General features: G+C 42.5%; 2 protein-coding genes across 2 annotated transcripts; both read right to left on the bottom strand.

The window, feature by feature from the left end:
• Nucleotides 1-754: 754 nt before the first annotated feature.
• On the bottom strand, nt 755-4,271 carry LOC135363187 (rho GTPase-activating protein 20-like). Its single transcript, XM_064583866.1, has 3 exons — nt 3,967-4,271; nt 2,418-2,579; nt 755-877 (listed from the first exon to the last, which is right to left on the bottom strand). Exons 1-3 carry the CDS (start codon nt 4,006-4,008, stop codon nt 764-766), a joined length of 318 nt encoding a protein of 105 aa, XP_064439936.1. The 5' UTR covers nt 4,009-4,271; the 3' UTR covers nt 755-763.
• A 3,769-nt stretch (nt 4,272-8,040) lies between these two features.
• On the bottom strand, nt 8,041-14,383 carry LOC135363186 (rho GTPase-activating protein 20-like). The gene is made up of 4 exons (XM_064583865.1): nt 14,234-14,383; nt 12,475-12,586; nt 11,060-11,235; nt 8,041-9,671 (listed from the first exon to the last, which is right to left on the bottom strand). The coding sequence occupies exons 1-4, from the start codon at nt 14,327-14,329 to the stop codon at nt 9,474-9,476; spliced, it is 582 nt and encodes a 193-aa protein (XP_064439935.1). The 5' UTR covers nt 14,330-14,383; the 3' UTR covers nt 8,041-9,473.
• Nucleotides 14,384-14,780: the final 397 nt, after the last annotated feature.

Below are 14,780 nucleotides of genomic sequence, written 5' to 3'. Positions count from 1 at the left end.
AGTAGGGATTCTACCCCCGGGGGACAAAAATGAGAGCTTTCATTACCTTTTTTATCAAGTTGTCTTCCAATTCCAAGGTGTCGAAATCAGGTGGGTAAAGAACGCTTGGGGCTATACAAACGGATAAATTATAAGCTGTCATCTGATTGGATGACGAATGTTGCTCAATGTTGTATAGCACTCCAAAAAGGTATCGCAAGAGAACAACATTTGCTCTTGGCAGCTGGGCTAAAAGCCTAAGGTCAGAAAAACACACTTTTAAATTAGGCAAGTGATTCCACTTAGGAGGTTGGAAAAACAGAGACAGGGAACAGAATACATCCTTGTATATCTAGCACACAACCCGCTCTAGCAGAGTTCCAGGCATGAATGTAGACAAAATTGTTGCACTGAATTCAGTCCCTGAGCCAGATAAACACTTCTCTGGTTAGTTAAATGTTTGACAGACTTTTAAGGTCATAGCCCTGGCAGTTGATGCTCTTGCATGTGTCTTGAACCAGGGAATTTTGTCTACCAGTTTCAAGGATCCAGAAGGTGTCAAATGGCCAAGGAGTCCAGATTAATAAGATCAGGAGAAGAACAATAATAGTCCTAAAGCGTGCCTCTATTCTGAAGTTGGGCCCCATGGGTGTGAAGAATTGAAACTCTTTGGCGTTGGTCATGATTATAGTGGGCAAAGCTGCAAAATGTAAGCCAATGTTTTCCTAATAGTATGTTGGGTGTATTTTGGAGATGTGACCAGAGTAGAGTAATTATGGCATCATTACCTCTGGGCTGCAGTTATCTTCTCCTCTTTGTTGCCTTGATCAATAACACCGAGCCATTTGTCATAGAGGTCAGATAAAAATATACTTCCGTGGATATTTCTAAGAAAATCCTTAGGGAGATAAAAAAAAAAAAAATATATATATATATATCTATACATAAATATAAACTATAGAAACTATGTATTGGAAATATTCCAGAGAAAATATGTAGTTAAAAAATTCAGTTCAGCCCCCACTTCCTTCACAGATACCCAAACTGGGACCCACACGGAGCTCGGCTCTGACTCTCCATTGACTTGCACACGCAGGAGCAGGTGCTTGGATTTTCTCCCGCTAAAACTTAGAGGCATAAAAGCAGAGCTTAGCCTGTGGTGGAAATGAAGATAAAGCTCCCTTCTATCATCTGGAACTTATTTTGTGTGAGTGCTTTTTTTTTTGTAAAGTACCACAAACTGACAGGGTCTGGCTATAGACCATCCTAAATCCTATTAGCTTCCTGGACAGAAATACACATACCCATGTTGCTTGTTTTAGACAAGGTGCTAGCTCTTAACTCTGGCAAGAAAAGGCCTGAAACAATCAAAACACAAACAGGTGGGCTCTTGCACACATATTAGGAAAGAACTAGGTCTTCTCACTCTGGGTATGTGTGCTCCCTGGAAGAAAGCTACTCGCACAATTGCTTCATTCTTCCTTTTCTTAACTGTCTAAAAGTCGAGAGTCTAATGGCAGACTCACTGTGGTCCTGAGGATAGATTCATTTCTAGTTTAGGCCAATTGCCCAGTTAGTTTGCCATGATATTATCAAGGCCAAGGTTGCAGAGTCTGATTCTCCACCAAGATCGATCAACTTCAGGAAGAGAAAACTTTAGAAATGTCTAAGCACTCTCCCCACAAGTGCTCACCCTCTCCCTAGTCAGTGCTTATAACACGGAATCAGGAAAGAACCTCCTAACTCTTGCTAGAAAATGGATTCCATGTGTGCACCTTACAGAGGGCAACACTCATCTTGCTACCTAGTGTAGCATGATTCTTCTCCTGTCTCCTGATGCCTGTATGTATATTACTACTGGATATCACTATGGCCCCAGTGTAGGAGTGGTTACCTAAGTCATTTCTGGACCTTGCTATTGATCACATCTTCGAACATTAACGGGGGACAAGGGAAGACCATATGCGACTGACATTCTATGACTGTAGTAATTACTATGTTAACATAGGGTTGTTCAGAGCTGTTCATAAGTGCCAAGGTGGATGGATTAAATTCTTTCCCTGTTGTATTTCTTTTGGAAAGTTTGCCTTCATTAGGAGGGTGGTGAGGATGTTTTCATGGGTAAACTGTGTATGTATCGGTGCGTATTTTGAAATTTATTATCATGACTAATAGTCATTTCAGTATTAGTATTTTGCATGGAGTCTTTAGGAGTGAAGGTGGGGAGGGCGGTGTGTAGTGAAAAGAGAAAGTATTTCTAACACATGTGGCTTTTAACTCCTAAAGTCGCTTCCTTAAATTTTGATTTTGTTAAGCGTTTTTCAGCTTGTCAGGTTCTTAATCTATTATGCCCATTATTGTTCTTGAGCAGTCTTGATGAAGGACACCAGTCATAGCTTCAGTTACTCGTGTGTAGATACTGCTAGAACCTTCCCTACCTTTAAGACGGATGCGACCACATGAACAGATTCGCTGTATGGGTTCACTTTGACCCCAGAATTCAGTTTTTCCTTTAGGACATGGCAGGATTTTATATTGGCTGAGTTTCTGAATATGCCTTCTGTGAGGGGCCCTTTTTCATTAATAAAGGAAAGCATACCCTGTAGGAAGAAAAGAAAAGTATATGGCATCTCATATCCACAAACGCAGAGCACAAGCTTGCCTCCGTTTTGAAAGAGGAGGGGAATGTACTGGTACACTGTTTTAGAGCAGGAAGGACCAAAGTCGATTTAGATTGTTTTTTTTTCAGTGTCTCTCTATATACTTTCTACCCAAATATCCATTTGACAGTCATACACTGAAACAATTTAAACAGTTCTTTTAATCAGATTTTCCTTTCCATTGAGTTTCCACTCTTAAATCAAACTTCTATGCTTCAAGGCCTTTGCGGAATCACCATCTGTTTCCTACTTTACCATTCTTTTCTCATTATTCCCTTATGTAGAGGCTCTTCCCCAAATATGGAAGTCTATTTAGCGAATACTCATTTCCCATTTGTTTATTTTTCTTTAAGTGACTCTATACTCCTTTCCTACTTGTTCTATTTCCTTCCCTCTTTTAAAGTCAGGCCCAGAAACTCTCTTCTCTTTCTCTGATTACCCTCCCTTCTCATGAGTCTTAAATTCTCTTTTGCTCTATCTTCATGTCCTCTCTCTGCTGTGTAGAGTCTTAATAAGGGCTGGACTCAGGGAATAAAATGGATCTGAAGTCTATTATGCTACTTATCTATTGTGTGAGCTGGGGCACATACATCCTGTACTGAGGCTTTTCTGAATCGGTTAGGAAGTGTGGAGGATGATAATCCTAGCTAGCTCCTAAATTTGCTGTGATGCATGGACCTGGGGTAGTAGCTAGCAGGTAACAAAGTAGCTAATATGATACATTTCTTCATAGCTAGGAGAACGTTCCCTACATCCCGTACAGTGCTTGCAGAGACACCGAATACTCAGTGAAGGTCCACACTGACAATTCACTAGAGCAGTTTGAGATAACACAGGCCAAACTCTGTGGCTTTCATTTGACATATTCTGTTAGGATTAACAGATTCCTATTTGCCAGAGGATGAGTCCATGCTCATGTCAGATGTTTGCAGTTGTTAGACTGAGTAGACTCCACTGAAGGAGACTTGAGACTCATGTGAGTGCAGGAAGGCAATGAAGGGAGAGTGTGAAGATGAGGTGGACTCTCAGAGACTCACATACACAGAGTCCTTTTTGACTGATCTGAACAGGCTTCGGTGGGTCTTTGTGGAAACAAGACCCATGTGGAATGGATAATAAAGTCTTTTCCTGTTGTATTAGCCTCACGACTCTGCTGGACGTAAGTCAGATTCTGTTCCTTGAAATAACGGTAACAGAGCTTCTCAGCCAAAGCCAAGGGCTGTCTAATGACTTCTCCATTTGGGGATAGATTTGGATGAGGACACGTGGCCTCTCAGAGTTTCCCCTCCTCAGGAGGGCTGTAGAAGACCAAAAGGAGATGACCTACCAGAATTGGGAAGGGCAAGTTGTCTTTATCACACACATCCATGAGGGAAACTCCAAAGAGCTGTCCTGGCTTTGCGGAAGGTGGGGCTGTGCACTGGGTGTGCTGGGAAGTGCCGGAGCCCCACCAAAAGGCCCTGTCTCTGAAAAAATGGCTTTTCACAGTCTTCCGACCGGAGTCTAAGGAAGAAGAGAGAGTACTAGTAGTAGTAGTTGTTGTTGTTTAATACGCTGAACCTTCTTTTTCCTTTTTTTTTTTTTTTACACATTTTATTTATATTTTGACAGAGGGAGAGAGACAGCGAGAGAGGGAACACAAACAGGGGGAGGGGCAGAGGGAGAAGCAGGCTTCCCTCGGAGCAGGGAGCCCGATGCGGGGCTCGATCCCAGGACCCCGGGATCATGACCTGAGCTGAAGGCAGACGCTTAATGACTGAGCCACCCAGGCGCCCCAGACTCATCTTAATTCCTGATGACTTGTATTTTCCTAAAGATTTCCTCAAAGCAATGTGGTAAGCATCATAAAACCAAGAAATGTCAGAAATATGGAGGGATTGATGATACGTGTCTCCAGGTTCTGAATCGAAAGTCTACCTTCTAAGGTGGACTGCTGCCAGGTAGCTGTGATTAGCTAGGCTCAAATCGTACTAGCTCTAGTCTCAGGGGCACTTCTCCTAGTCCTATTAATGGCTTTTTGTGGATTCCATCCATCATCTTATTTAGTCTTTACCACAATTCTAAGATTTAGACATTATTTTGTCTACATTTTAGAGATCAATAAACTGATGCTGAGCTAGAAAAACTGATCAAAGGTAATATAGCTGGTAAATGGGGGCACAGGAATTTACACTCTGGAGAGGTTTTTTGACATCAAGTCAAGTCCTTTTTTCTCAATGATGCCAGTTCTTTTCAACCTGTTTCAAAGGGCACTGGAATCCTGTGGTGCCTCAAGAGCCCCTGAGCCAAAAGAGGAGGGAGGGGAAGAAAGGCCCCTTGCTCTGGCTTCAACCAGAGCACATCTAATATACATAAATATATATATTATTGTTATATTTATATAGTATAAGTATCTAATTATATATTATATATATATATATAACTACATATATATGTATGGTGTTGTATATATATATATAGATATATAGCACCCATTTAAAATTTTGTTAGAAAAAATTCCCAAACACTATAGCATACCATGATGAGTCCTAATGCCCTTATGATCTACACTAGAAACTTCTTGAAGTCAGACACCTCATCTTATCCTTTCTTTGGTCTCACAACAGTGTGGAACCTCCCTTGACCTGTGAGCCAGCCTTCGGAAGAAGGAGCCCATGGAAATCCTTGCCCTGGCGATGCTCTGGGCTCCAGAACAGTTCTGTCTAAGCATCTCCCATGACCCCTGGTAACCTTGCTGTCTGCTTCTCACTAAACCCAATTAAATTACTCCCGGTACCTGCAGCCTTCTCGCTGTTACCACGACTCATTGAGTTCTCGCCCAAGAGGGAAGTGATGTCCTCTCCAAATATCCTGAGGCAATTTTCAATGAGAAATTGTACAAGACAAATCTGTAACACAAAAAGACAAGAATGGGGTGCTCTTTTCCATAGGGCATAGTTATAAATCACATTTTCTATACAGACCTTGGATCTAAGAAAAAATGGGAAGGACTTCTCAGAAAAATTCAGAGTTGATAAAAATATGTAGAAACCAGGGGCGCCTGGGTGGCTCAGTTGGTTAAGCGTCTGCGTTCGGCTCAGGTCATAATCCCAGGGTGCTGGGATCAGCCCTACATCAGGCTCCCTGCTCAGCATGAAGCCTGCTTCTCCATCTCCCACTCCCCCTGCTTGTGTTCCGTCTCTCGCTGTGTCTCTCTCAGTCAAGTAAATAAATAAAAGTTTAAGGAAAAAACAAAAAAACCCAAAAACACATAGAAACCAGAGTTCTCTCTGAAATAACTTAGAAAGAGTGATACTTTCCCGTGTACTTTGGATACACATTTTAAAATACTGCTCATCAGTGGGCTAAAGTTATAATGCGTGGCCTAGTTTAAGAGCTAACATTTTGGGATCAGTGGTTACATCTTTAAGCCTAGGATAAATTTCTGGGCCCCTCAGTTGGGCGTCTGACTCTTGATTTCGGCGCAGATCACGATGTCATGGTGGTGAGATCCAGCCGCACATGGAGCTAACTTTGGGCTCCGTGTTCAGCGGGGAATCGGCTTAGGCTTCTCCCTCTCCCTCTTCCTCTGCCCCTGCCCCACTCATCCTCTCTCTTTCCATCTCTTAAATAAATACATATCAAAAAATAAATAAAACTAGGATAATTTTCAAAGTAGCCTACCTTATTAAAGTTTACTTATTTTTTGCTTTTAAATTTTGTTTCCAGTTTTATTGAGCTGTAACTGATGTATAACATCTTATGAAACTTAATGAAGTATGAACAAAAACTTAAAACCATTTCTTAAATGAAGAAGTATCTTAAAGTTGGGAAGCAGGGATTTTGGTGCGGTTGTGAGGGAAAACCCACACAGCTGCAGAGAAAATGTATCTGTCTGTCTAACTTCAGTCCATTCTCACGCATTGCTTTGCCTCATGCTGGCTCTCTTGGTGAGCTTGGGGAAGACCTGTCATCTTATTAGGATATTCTGGAATCTCTTCCTAGTTTCCGTATGATGTAGCAGAGGTGAAATAGTAGCCGAGTACTTTTCTAGATGAGCCACAATTGGCAGAGGAAGGCCAATGTGTTTGGAGGCATGGGGGCTCATATTGCCCAAGCCACCCAGGATGTGCCAGTGATGACCAGAGGAGCTGGCTGTTGTCGCCATTGTGCAGTGAGGAAACCATGGCTTTGCCCAAGGTTACGAGTCCCTCAGGGATTAGGCTGAGAGTTGAACCTTGACTGGTGAAGCTCCAAAGCCCAGGTTTTTTCTATCGTATCACACGACTCTTCTATCTCTTTTTTAGTCAGTCTAGGTTTAGTCTCCTGGAGAGAGAAGAAGTGACTCGACCACTCTGAGTTTCCCGTTTAACGACACCCCTTTCCAGACCCCGCCAGAGTAGCATAAAGAACTCTGCCATTCCACAGGGGCCTAATGAAAATGTGCAGTTCACAAAGTTCCATCCGTCAGAGTTACTACTGCACATGTCCGGTTCAAAGAAGGGATTCTACCCTCTGGGGGACAAGAATGAGACCTCTCATTACCTTTTTTATCATGTTGTCTTCCAATTCCAAGCTTTCGGAATCAGGTGGGTAAAGAACGCATGGGGCTATACAAACGGATAAATTATAAGCTTTCATCTGATTGGATGACGAATGTTGCTCAATGTTGTATAGCACTCCAAAAAGGTATCGCAAGAGAACAACATTTGCTCTTGGCAGCTGGGCTAAAAGCCTAAGGTCAGAAAAACACACTTTTAAATTAGGCAAGTGATTCCACTTAGGAGGTTGGAAAAACAGAGACAGGGAACAGGATACATCCTTGTATATCTAGCACACAACCCGCTCTAGCAGCGTTCCAGGCATGGATGTATACAAAATTGTTGCACTGAATTCAGTTCCTGAGCCAGATACACACTTGCCTGGTTGGTTAAATGTCTGACAGACTTTTAAGGTCATAGCCCTGGCAGTTGTTGCTCTTGATCTGTCCTGGACCAGGGAATTTTGTCTACCAGTTTCATGGATCCAGAAGGTGTAAAACGGCCAAGGTGTCCACATTAATAAGATCAGGAGAAGAACAATAATAGCCCTAAAGTGTGCCTCTATTCTGAGCTGGCCCCCATGGGCGTGAAGAATTGAAACTCTTTGGCGTTGGTCATGATTATAGTGGGCAAAGCTGCAAAATGTAAGCCAATGTTTTCCTCATAGTATGTTGGGTATTATTTGGAGATGTGACCAGAGTAGAGTAATTATGCATCGTTACCTCCGGGCTGCCGTTATCATCTCCTCTTTGTTGCCTTGATCAATAACACCGAGCCATTTGTCATAGAGATCAGATAAAAATATACTTCCTTGGATATTTCTCAGAAAGTCCTTAGGGAGATAAAAAAAAATATGTGTATATATTATAGAAAAATATGCATTGGAAATATTCTAGAGAAAATATGTAGTTAAAAAATTCAGTTCAGCCCCCACTTCCTTCACAGATACCCAAACTGGGACCCACACGGAGCTCGGCTCTGACTCTCCATTGACTTGCACACGCAGGAGCAGGTGCTTGGATTTTCTCCCGCTAAAACTTAGAGGCATAAAAGCAGAGCTTAGCCTGTGGTGGAAATGAAGATAAAGCTCCCTTGTATCATCTGGAACTTATTTTGTATGTGTGCTTTTTTTGCAAAGTACCACAAACTGACAGCGTCTGGCTATAGACCATCCTAAATCCTATTAGCTTCTTGGACAGAAATACACATACCCATGTTGCTTGTTTTAGGCACACTGCTAGCTCTTAATTCTAGCAAGAAAAGGCCTGAAACAATCAAAACACAAACAGGTGGGCTCTGGCACACATATTAGGAAAGAAGTAGGTCTTCTCACTCGGGGTATGCGTGCTCCCTGGAAGAAAGCTACTCTCACAATTGCTTCATTCTTCCTTTTCTTAACTGTCTAAAAGTCGAGAGTCCAATGGCAGACTCACTGTGGTCCTGAGGATAGATTCATTTCTAGTTTAGGACAATATCCAGTTAGTTTGCCATGATAGTATCAAGGCCAAGGTTGCAGAGTCTCATTCTCCACCAAGATCCGTCAACTTCAAGAAGAGAAAAGTTTAGAAATGTCTAAGCACTCTCCCCACAAGTGCTCACCCTCTTCCTAGTCGGTGCTTATAACACGGAATCAGGAAAGAACCTCCTAACTCTTGCTAGAAAATGGATTCCATGTGTACACCTTACAGAGGGCAACACTCATCTTGCTACCTAGTGTATCATCATTCCTCTCCTGTCTCCTGATGCCTATATGTATATTACTACTGGATATCACTATGACCGCAGTGTAGGAGTGGTTACCTAAGTCATTTCTGGACTTTGCTATTGATCACATCTTCGAACATTAACGGGGGACAAGGGAAGACGAAATGTGACTGAGATTCTACGACTGTAGTCATTACTACGTTAACATAGGGTTGTTCAGAGCTGTACATAAGTGCCAAGGTGGATGGATTAAATTCTTTCCCTGTTCTATTTCTTTTGGAAAGTTTGCCTTCATTAGGAGGGGGGTGAGGATGTTTGCATGGGTAAACAGTGTGTATGTATCGGTGCGTATTTTGAAATTTATTATCATGACTAGTAGTCATTTCAGTATTAGTATTTTGCATGGAGTCTTTAGGAGTGAAAGTGGGGAGGGCGGTGTGTAGTGAAAACAAAGTATTTCTAATACATGGGGCTTTTAAATCCTAAAGTAGCTTCCTTAAATTTTGATTTTCTCAAGGGTTTTTTAGCTTGTCAGGTTCTTAATCTATTATGCCCTTTATGGTTCTTGAGGAGTCTTGTTGAAGGACTAAAGTGTGCCTCATAGCTTCAGTTACTCGTGTGTGGATAATGCTAGAACCTTCCCTACCTTTAAGACGGATGCGACCACATGAACAGATTCGCTGTACGGGTTCACTTTGACCCCAGAATTTAGTTTCTCCTTTAGGACCATGCAGGATTTTATATTGGCTGATTTGCTGAATATGCCTTCTGTGAGGGGCCCTTTTTGATTAATAAAGGAAAGCATATCCTGTAGGAAGAAAAGAAAAGTATATGGCATCTCATATCCACAAACGCAGAGCACAAGCTTGCCTGCATTTTGAAAGAGCACGGGAATATAATGGTACACTGTTTTAGAGTGGGAAGGAGTAAAGTCAATTTAGATTGGTTTCTTTTTTTCAGTGTCTTTCTATATAGTTTTGACCCAAATATCCATTTTACAATCATACAGTGAAACAGTTTAAAAACTTCTTTTAATCAGATTTTCCTGTCCACTGAGTTTCCACTTTTAAATCAAACTTCTCCGCTTCAAGGCCTTTGGGGAATCACCGTCTGTTTCCTAATTTAGCATTTCTTTCTCATTATTCCCTACATAGATGCTCTTCCCCAAGTATGGAAGTCTATTTAGGGAATACTCATTTCCCATTTGTTTATTTCTCTTTAAGTGACTGTATACTCCATTCCTACTTGTTCTATTTCCTTCCCTGTTTTAAAGTCAGGCTCAGAAACTCTCTTCTCCTTCTCTGATTACCCTCCCTTCTCATGAGTCTTTCATTGTCTTTTGCTGTAACTTCATATCCTTTCCTTGCTGTGTAGAAACTTAATAAGGGCTGGACTCAGGGAATCCAATGGATCTGAAGTCTATTATGCTAATTATATATTGTGTGAGCTGGGGCACATGCATCCTGTACTGAGGCTTTTCTGATTCCTTTAGGCAGTGCGGAGGATGATAATCCTAGCAAGCCCCTAAATTTCCTGTGATGCAAGGACCTGGGGTAGTAGCTAGCAGGTAACATGCTAGCTAAAATGATACATTTCTTCATAGCTAGCAGAACGTTCCCTACATCTCGCACAGTGCTTGCAGAGACACCGAATACTCAGTGAATGTCCACACTGACAATTCACTACAGCAGTTTGAGATAACACAGGCCAAACTCTGTGGCTTCCATTTGACATACTCTGTTAGGATTAACAGATTCCTATTTGCCAGAGGATGAGTCTATGCTTGTGTCAGATGTTTGCAGTTGTTAGACTGAGTAGACTCCGCTGAAGGAGACTTGAGACTCATGTGAGTGCAGGAAGGCAATGAAGGGAGAGTGTGAAGATGAGGTGGACTCTCAGAGACTCACATACACAGAGTCCATTTTGACTGATCTGAATAAGCCTCGGTGGGTCTTTGTGAAAACAAGACCCAGGTGGAATGGACAAGAATGTCTTTTCCTGTTGTATTTGCCTCATGACTCTGCTGGAACTAAGTCAGATTCTGTTCCTTGAAATAACAGTAACAGAGCTTCTCAGCCAAAACCAGGGGCTGTCTAATGACTACTCCATTTGAGGATAGATTTGGATGAGGACACGTGGCCTCTCAGAGTGTCCCCTCCTCAGGAGGGCTATAGAAGACCAAAGGAGATGACCTACCAGAATTGGGAAGGGAAGGTTGTCTTTATAACACATATCCATGAGCGAAACTCCAAAGAGCTGTACTGGCTTTGCGGAAGGTGGGGCTGTGCACTGGGTGTGCCTGCAAGTGCTGCAACCCCGACAAAAGGCCCTGGCTCTGAAAGAACGGCTTGTCACAGTCATAGGGCCGGAGTCTAAGGAAGAAGAGAGAGTACTAGTAGTAGTTGTTGTTTAATACGCTGAACCTTCTTTTTCCTTTTTTTTTTTTTTTTTACAGATTTTATTTATATTTTGACAGAGGGAGAGAGACAGCGAGAGAGGGAACACAAGCAGGGGGAGGGGCAGAGGGAGAAGCAGGCTTCCCTCAGAGCTGGGAGCCAGTTGCGGGGCTCGATCCCAGGACCCCGGGATCATGACCTGAGCTGAAGGCAGACGCTTAATGACTGAGCCACCCAGGCGCCCCAGACTCATCTTAATTCCTGATGACTTGTATTGTCCTAAAGATTTCCTCAAAGCAATGTGGTAAGCATCATAAAACCAAGAAATGTCAGAAATATGGAGGGATTGATGATACGTGTCTCCAGGTTCTGAATCATAAGTCTACCTTCTAAGGTGGACTGCTGCCAGGTAGCTGTGATTAGCTAGGCTCAAATCGTACTAGCTCTAGTCTCAGGGGCACTTCTCCTAGTCCTATTAATGGCTTTTTGTGGATTCCATCCATCATCTTATTTAGTGTTTACCACAATTCTAAGATTTAGACATTATTTTTATCCACATTTTAGAGATGTATAAACTGATGCTGAGCTGGAATAACTGGCGAAAGATAATATAGCTGGTAAATGGGGCACAGGACTTTACACTCTGGAGAGGTTTTTTGACATCAAGTCAAGTCCTTTTTTCTCAATGATGCCAGTTCTTTTCAACCCGCTTCAAAGGGCACTGGAATCCTGTGGTGCCTCAAGAGCCCCTGAGCCAAAAGAGGAGGAAGTGGAAGAAAGGCCCCTTGCTCTGGCATCAACCAGAGCACATCTTATATACATAAATATATATATATATTGATTACATATTTATATAGTATAAGTATCTCATTATATATATATAACTATATATATATGTATGATGTTATACCCATTTAGAGTTTTGTTAGAAAAAATTCCTAAACACTGTAGCATACCATGATGAGTCCTAATGCCCTTATGATCTACACTAGAAACTTCTTGAAGTCAGACACCTCATCTTATCCTTTCTTTGGTCTCACAACAGTGTGGAACCTCCCTTGACCTGTGAGCCAGCCTTCGGAAGAAGGAGCACATGGAAATCCTTGCCCTGGCGATGCTCTGTGCTCCAGAACAGCTCTGTCTAAGCATCTCCCATGACCCCTGGTAACCTTGCTCTCTGCTTCTCACTAAAGCCAATTAAATTTCTCCCGGTACCTGCAGCCTTCTCGCTGTTACCACGACTCATTGAGTTCTCGCCCAAGAGGGAAGTGATGTCTTCTCCAAATATCCTGAGGCAATTTTCAATGAGAAATTGTACAAAACAAATCTGTAACACAAAAAGACAAGAATGGGGTGCTCTTTTCCATAGGGCATAGTTATAAATCACATTTTGTATACAGACCTTGGATCTAAGAAAAAATGGGAAGGACTTCTCAGAAAAATTCAGAGTTGATAAAAATATGTAGAAACCAGGGGCGCCTGGGTGGCTCAGTCGGTTAAGCGTCTGCGTTCGGCTCAGGTCATAATCCCAGGGTGCTGGGATCAGCCCTACATCGCGCTCCCTGCTAAGCGCGAAGCCTGCATCTCCCTCTCCCACTCCCCCTGCTTGTGTTCCCTCTCTCGCTGTGTCTCTCTCAGTCAAGTAAATAAATAAAAGTTTAAAAAAAACACAAAAAAACAGAAACACATAGAAACCAGAGTTCTCTCAGAAATAACTTAGAAAGAGTGATACTTTCCCGTGTACTTTGGGTACACATTTTAAAATACTGCCCATCCGTGGGCTAAGGTTATAATACGTGGCCTAGTTTAAGAGCTAACATTTTGGGATCAGTGGTTACGTCTTTAAGCCTAGGATAAATTTCGGGGCCCCTCTGTTGGGCGTCTGACTCTTGATTTCGGCGGAGATCACTATCTCATGGTGGTGAGATCCAGCCCTACATGGAGCCAACTTTGGGCTCCGTGATCAGCGGGGAATGGGCTTGGGCTTCTCCCTCTCCCTCTCCCTCTTCTTCTGCCCCTGCCCCGCTCACGCTCTCTCTTTCCCTCTCTCAAATAAATACATATCAAAATATAAATAAAACAAGGATAATTTTCAAAGTAGCATACCTTATTAAAGTTTACTTATTTTTTGCTTTTAAATTTTGTTTCCAGTTTTACTGAGCTGTAACTGATATATACCATCTTATGAAATTTTATAAAGTATGAACGACAACTTAAGAAAACCATTTCTTAAATTAAGAAGTATCATAAAGTTGGGAAGCAGGGATTTTGGTGGGGTTGTGAGGGAAAACCCACACAGCTGGAGAGAAAACGTATCTGTCTGTCTAACTTCAGTCCCTTCTCACGCATTGCTTTGCCTCATGCTGGCTCTCTCTGGGTGAGCTTGGGGAAGACCTGTCATCTTATTAGGATATTCTGGAATCTCTTGCTAGTTTCTATATGACGTAGCAGAGGTGAAATAGTAGCCGAGTACTTTTCTAGATGAGCCACAATTGGCAGAGGAAGGCAAATGTGTTTGGAGCCATGGGGGCTCATATTGCCCAAGCCACCCAGGATGTGCCAGTGATGACCGGAGGAGCTGGCTGTTGTCGCCATTCTGTAGTGAGGAAACCATGGCTTTGCCCAAGGTTACGACTCCCTCAGGGATTAGGCTGAGAGTTGAACCTTGACTGGTGAAGCTCCAAAGCCCAGGTTCTTTTCTATCGTATCACATGACTCTTCTCTCTCTCCTTTAGTCAGTCTAGTGTTTAGTCTCCTGGAGGGGGAAGAAGTGACTCGACTGCTCCGAGTTTCCCGTTTAACGACACCCCTTCCCAGACCCCGCCAGAGTAGCATAAAGAACTCTGCCACTCCACAGGGGCCTAATGAAAATGTGCACTTCACAAAGTTCCATCCGTCAGAGTTACTACTGCACATGTCCGGTTCAAAGTAGGGATTCTACCCCCTGGGGGACAAAAATGAGAGCTCTCATTACCTTTCTTATCAAGTTGTATTCCAATTCCAAGGTGCCGGAATCAGGTGGGTAAAGAACGTTTGGGGCCATACAAACGGATAAATTATAAGCTGTCATCTGATTGGATGAGGAATGTTGCTCAATGTTGTATAGCACTCCAAAAAGGTATCGCAAGAGAACAACATTTGCTCTTGGCAGCTGGGCTAAAAGCCTAAGGTCAGAAAAACACACTTTTAAATTAGGCAAGTGATTCCACTTAGGAGGTTGGAAAAACAGAGACAGGGAACAGGATACATCCTTGTATATCTAGCACACAACCCGCTCTAGCAGAGTTCCAGGCATGAATGTAGACAAAATTGTTGCACTGAATTCAGTTCCTGAGCCAGATAAACACTTCTCTGGTTAGTTAAATGTTTGACAGACTTTTAAGGTCATACCCCTGGCAGTTGATGCTCTTGCATGTGTCTTGAACCAGGGAATTTCGTCTACAAGTTTCATGGATCCAGAAGGTGTCAAACGGCCAAGGAGTCCAGATTAATAAGATCAGGAGAAGAACAATAATAGCCCT

Source organism: Mirounga angustirostris, unplaced genomic scaffold, assembly GCF_029215605.1.
Source record: "Mirounga angustirostris isolate CCGP_5_RB_7025 unplaced genomic scaffold, mMirAng1.0.hap1 SCAF_58, whole genome shotgun sequence".
Classification (NCBI taxonomy): Eukaryota; Metazoa; Chordata; class Mammalia; order Carnivora; family Phocidae; genus Mirounga; species Mirounga angustirostris.
The sequence above is the reverse complement of the archived record's forward strand: the minus strand, read 5'-3'. Positions and strand labels throughout refer to the sequence as shown.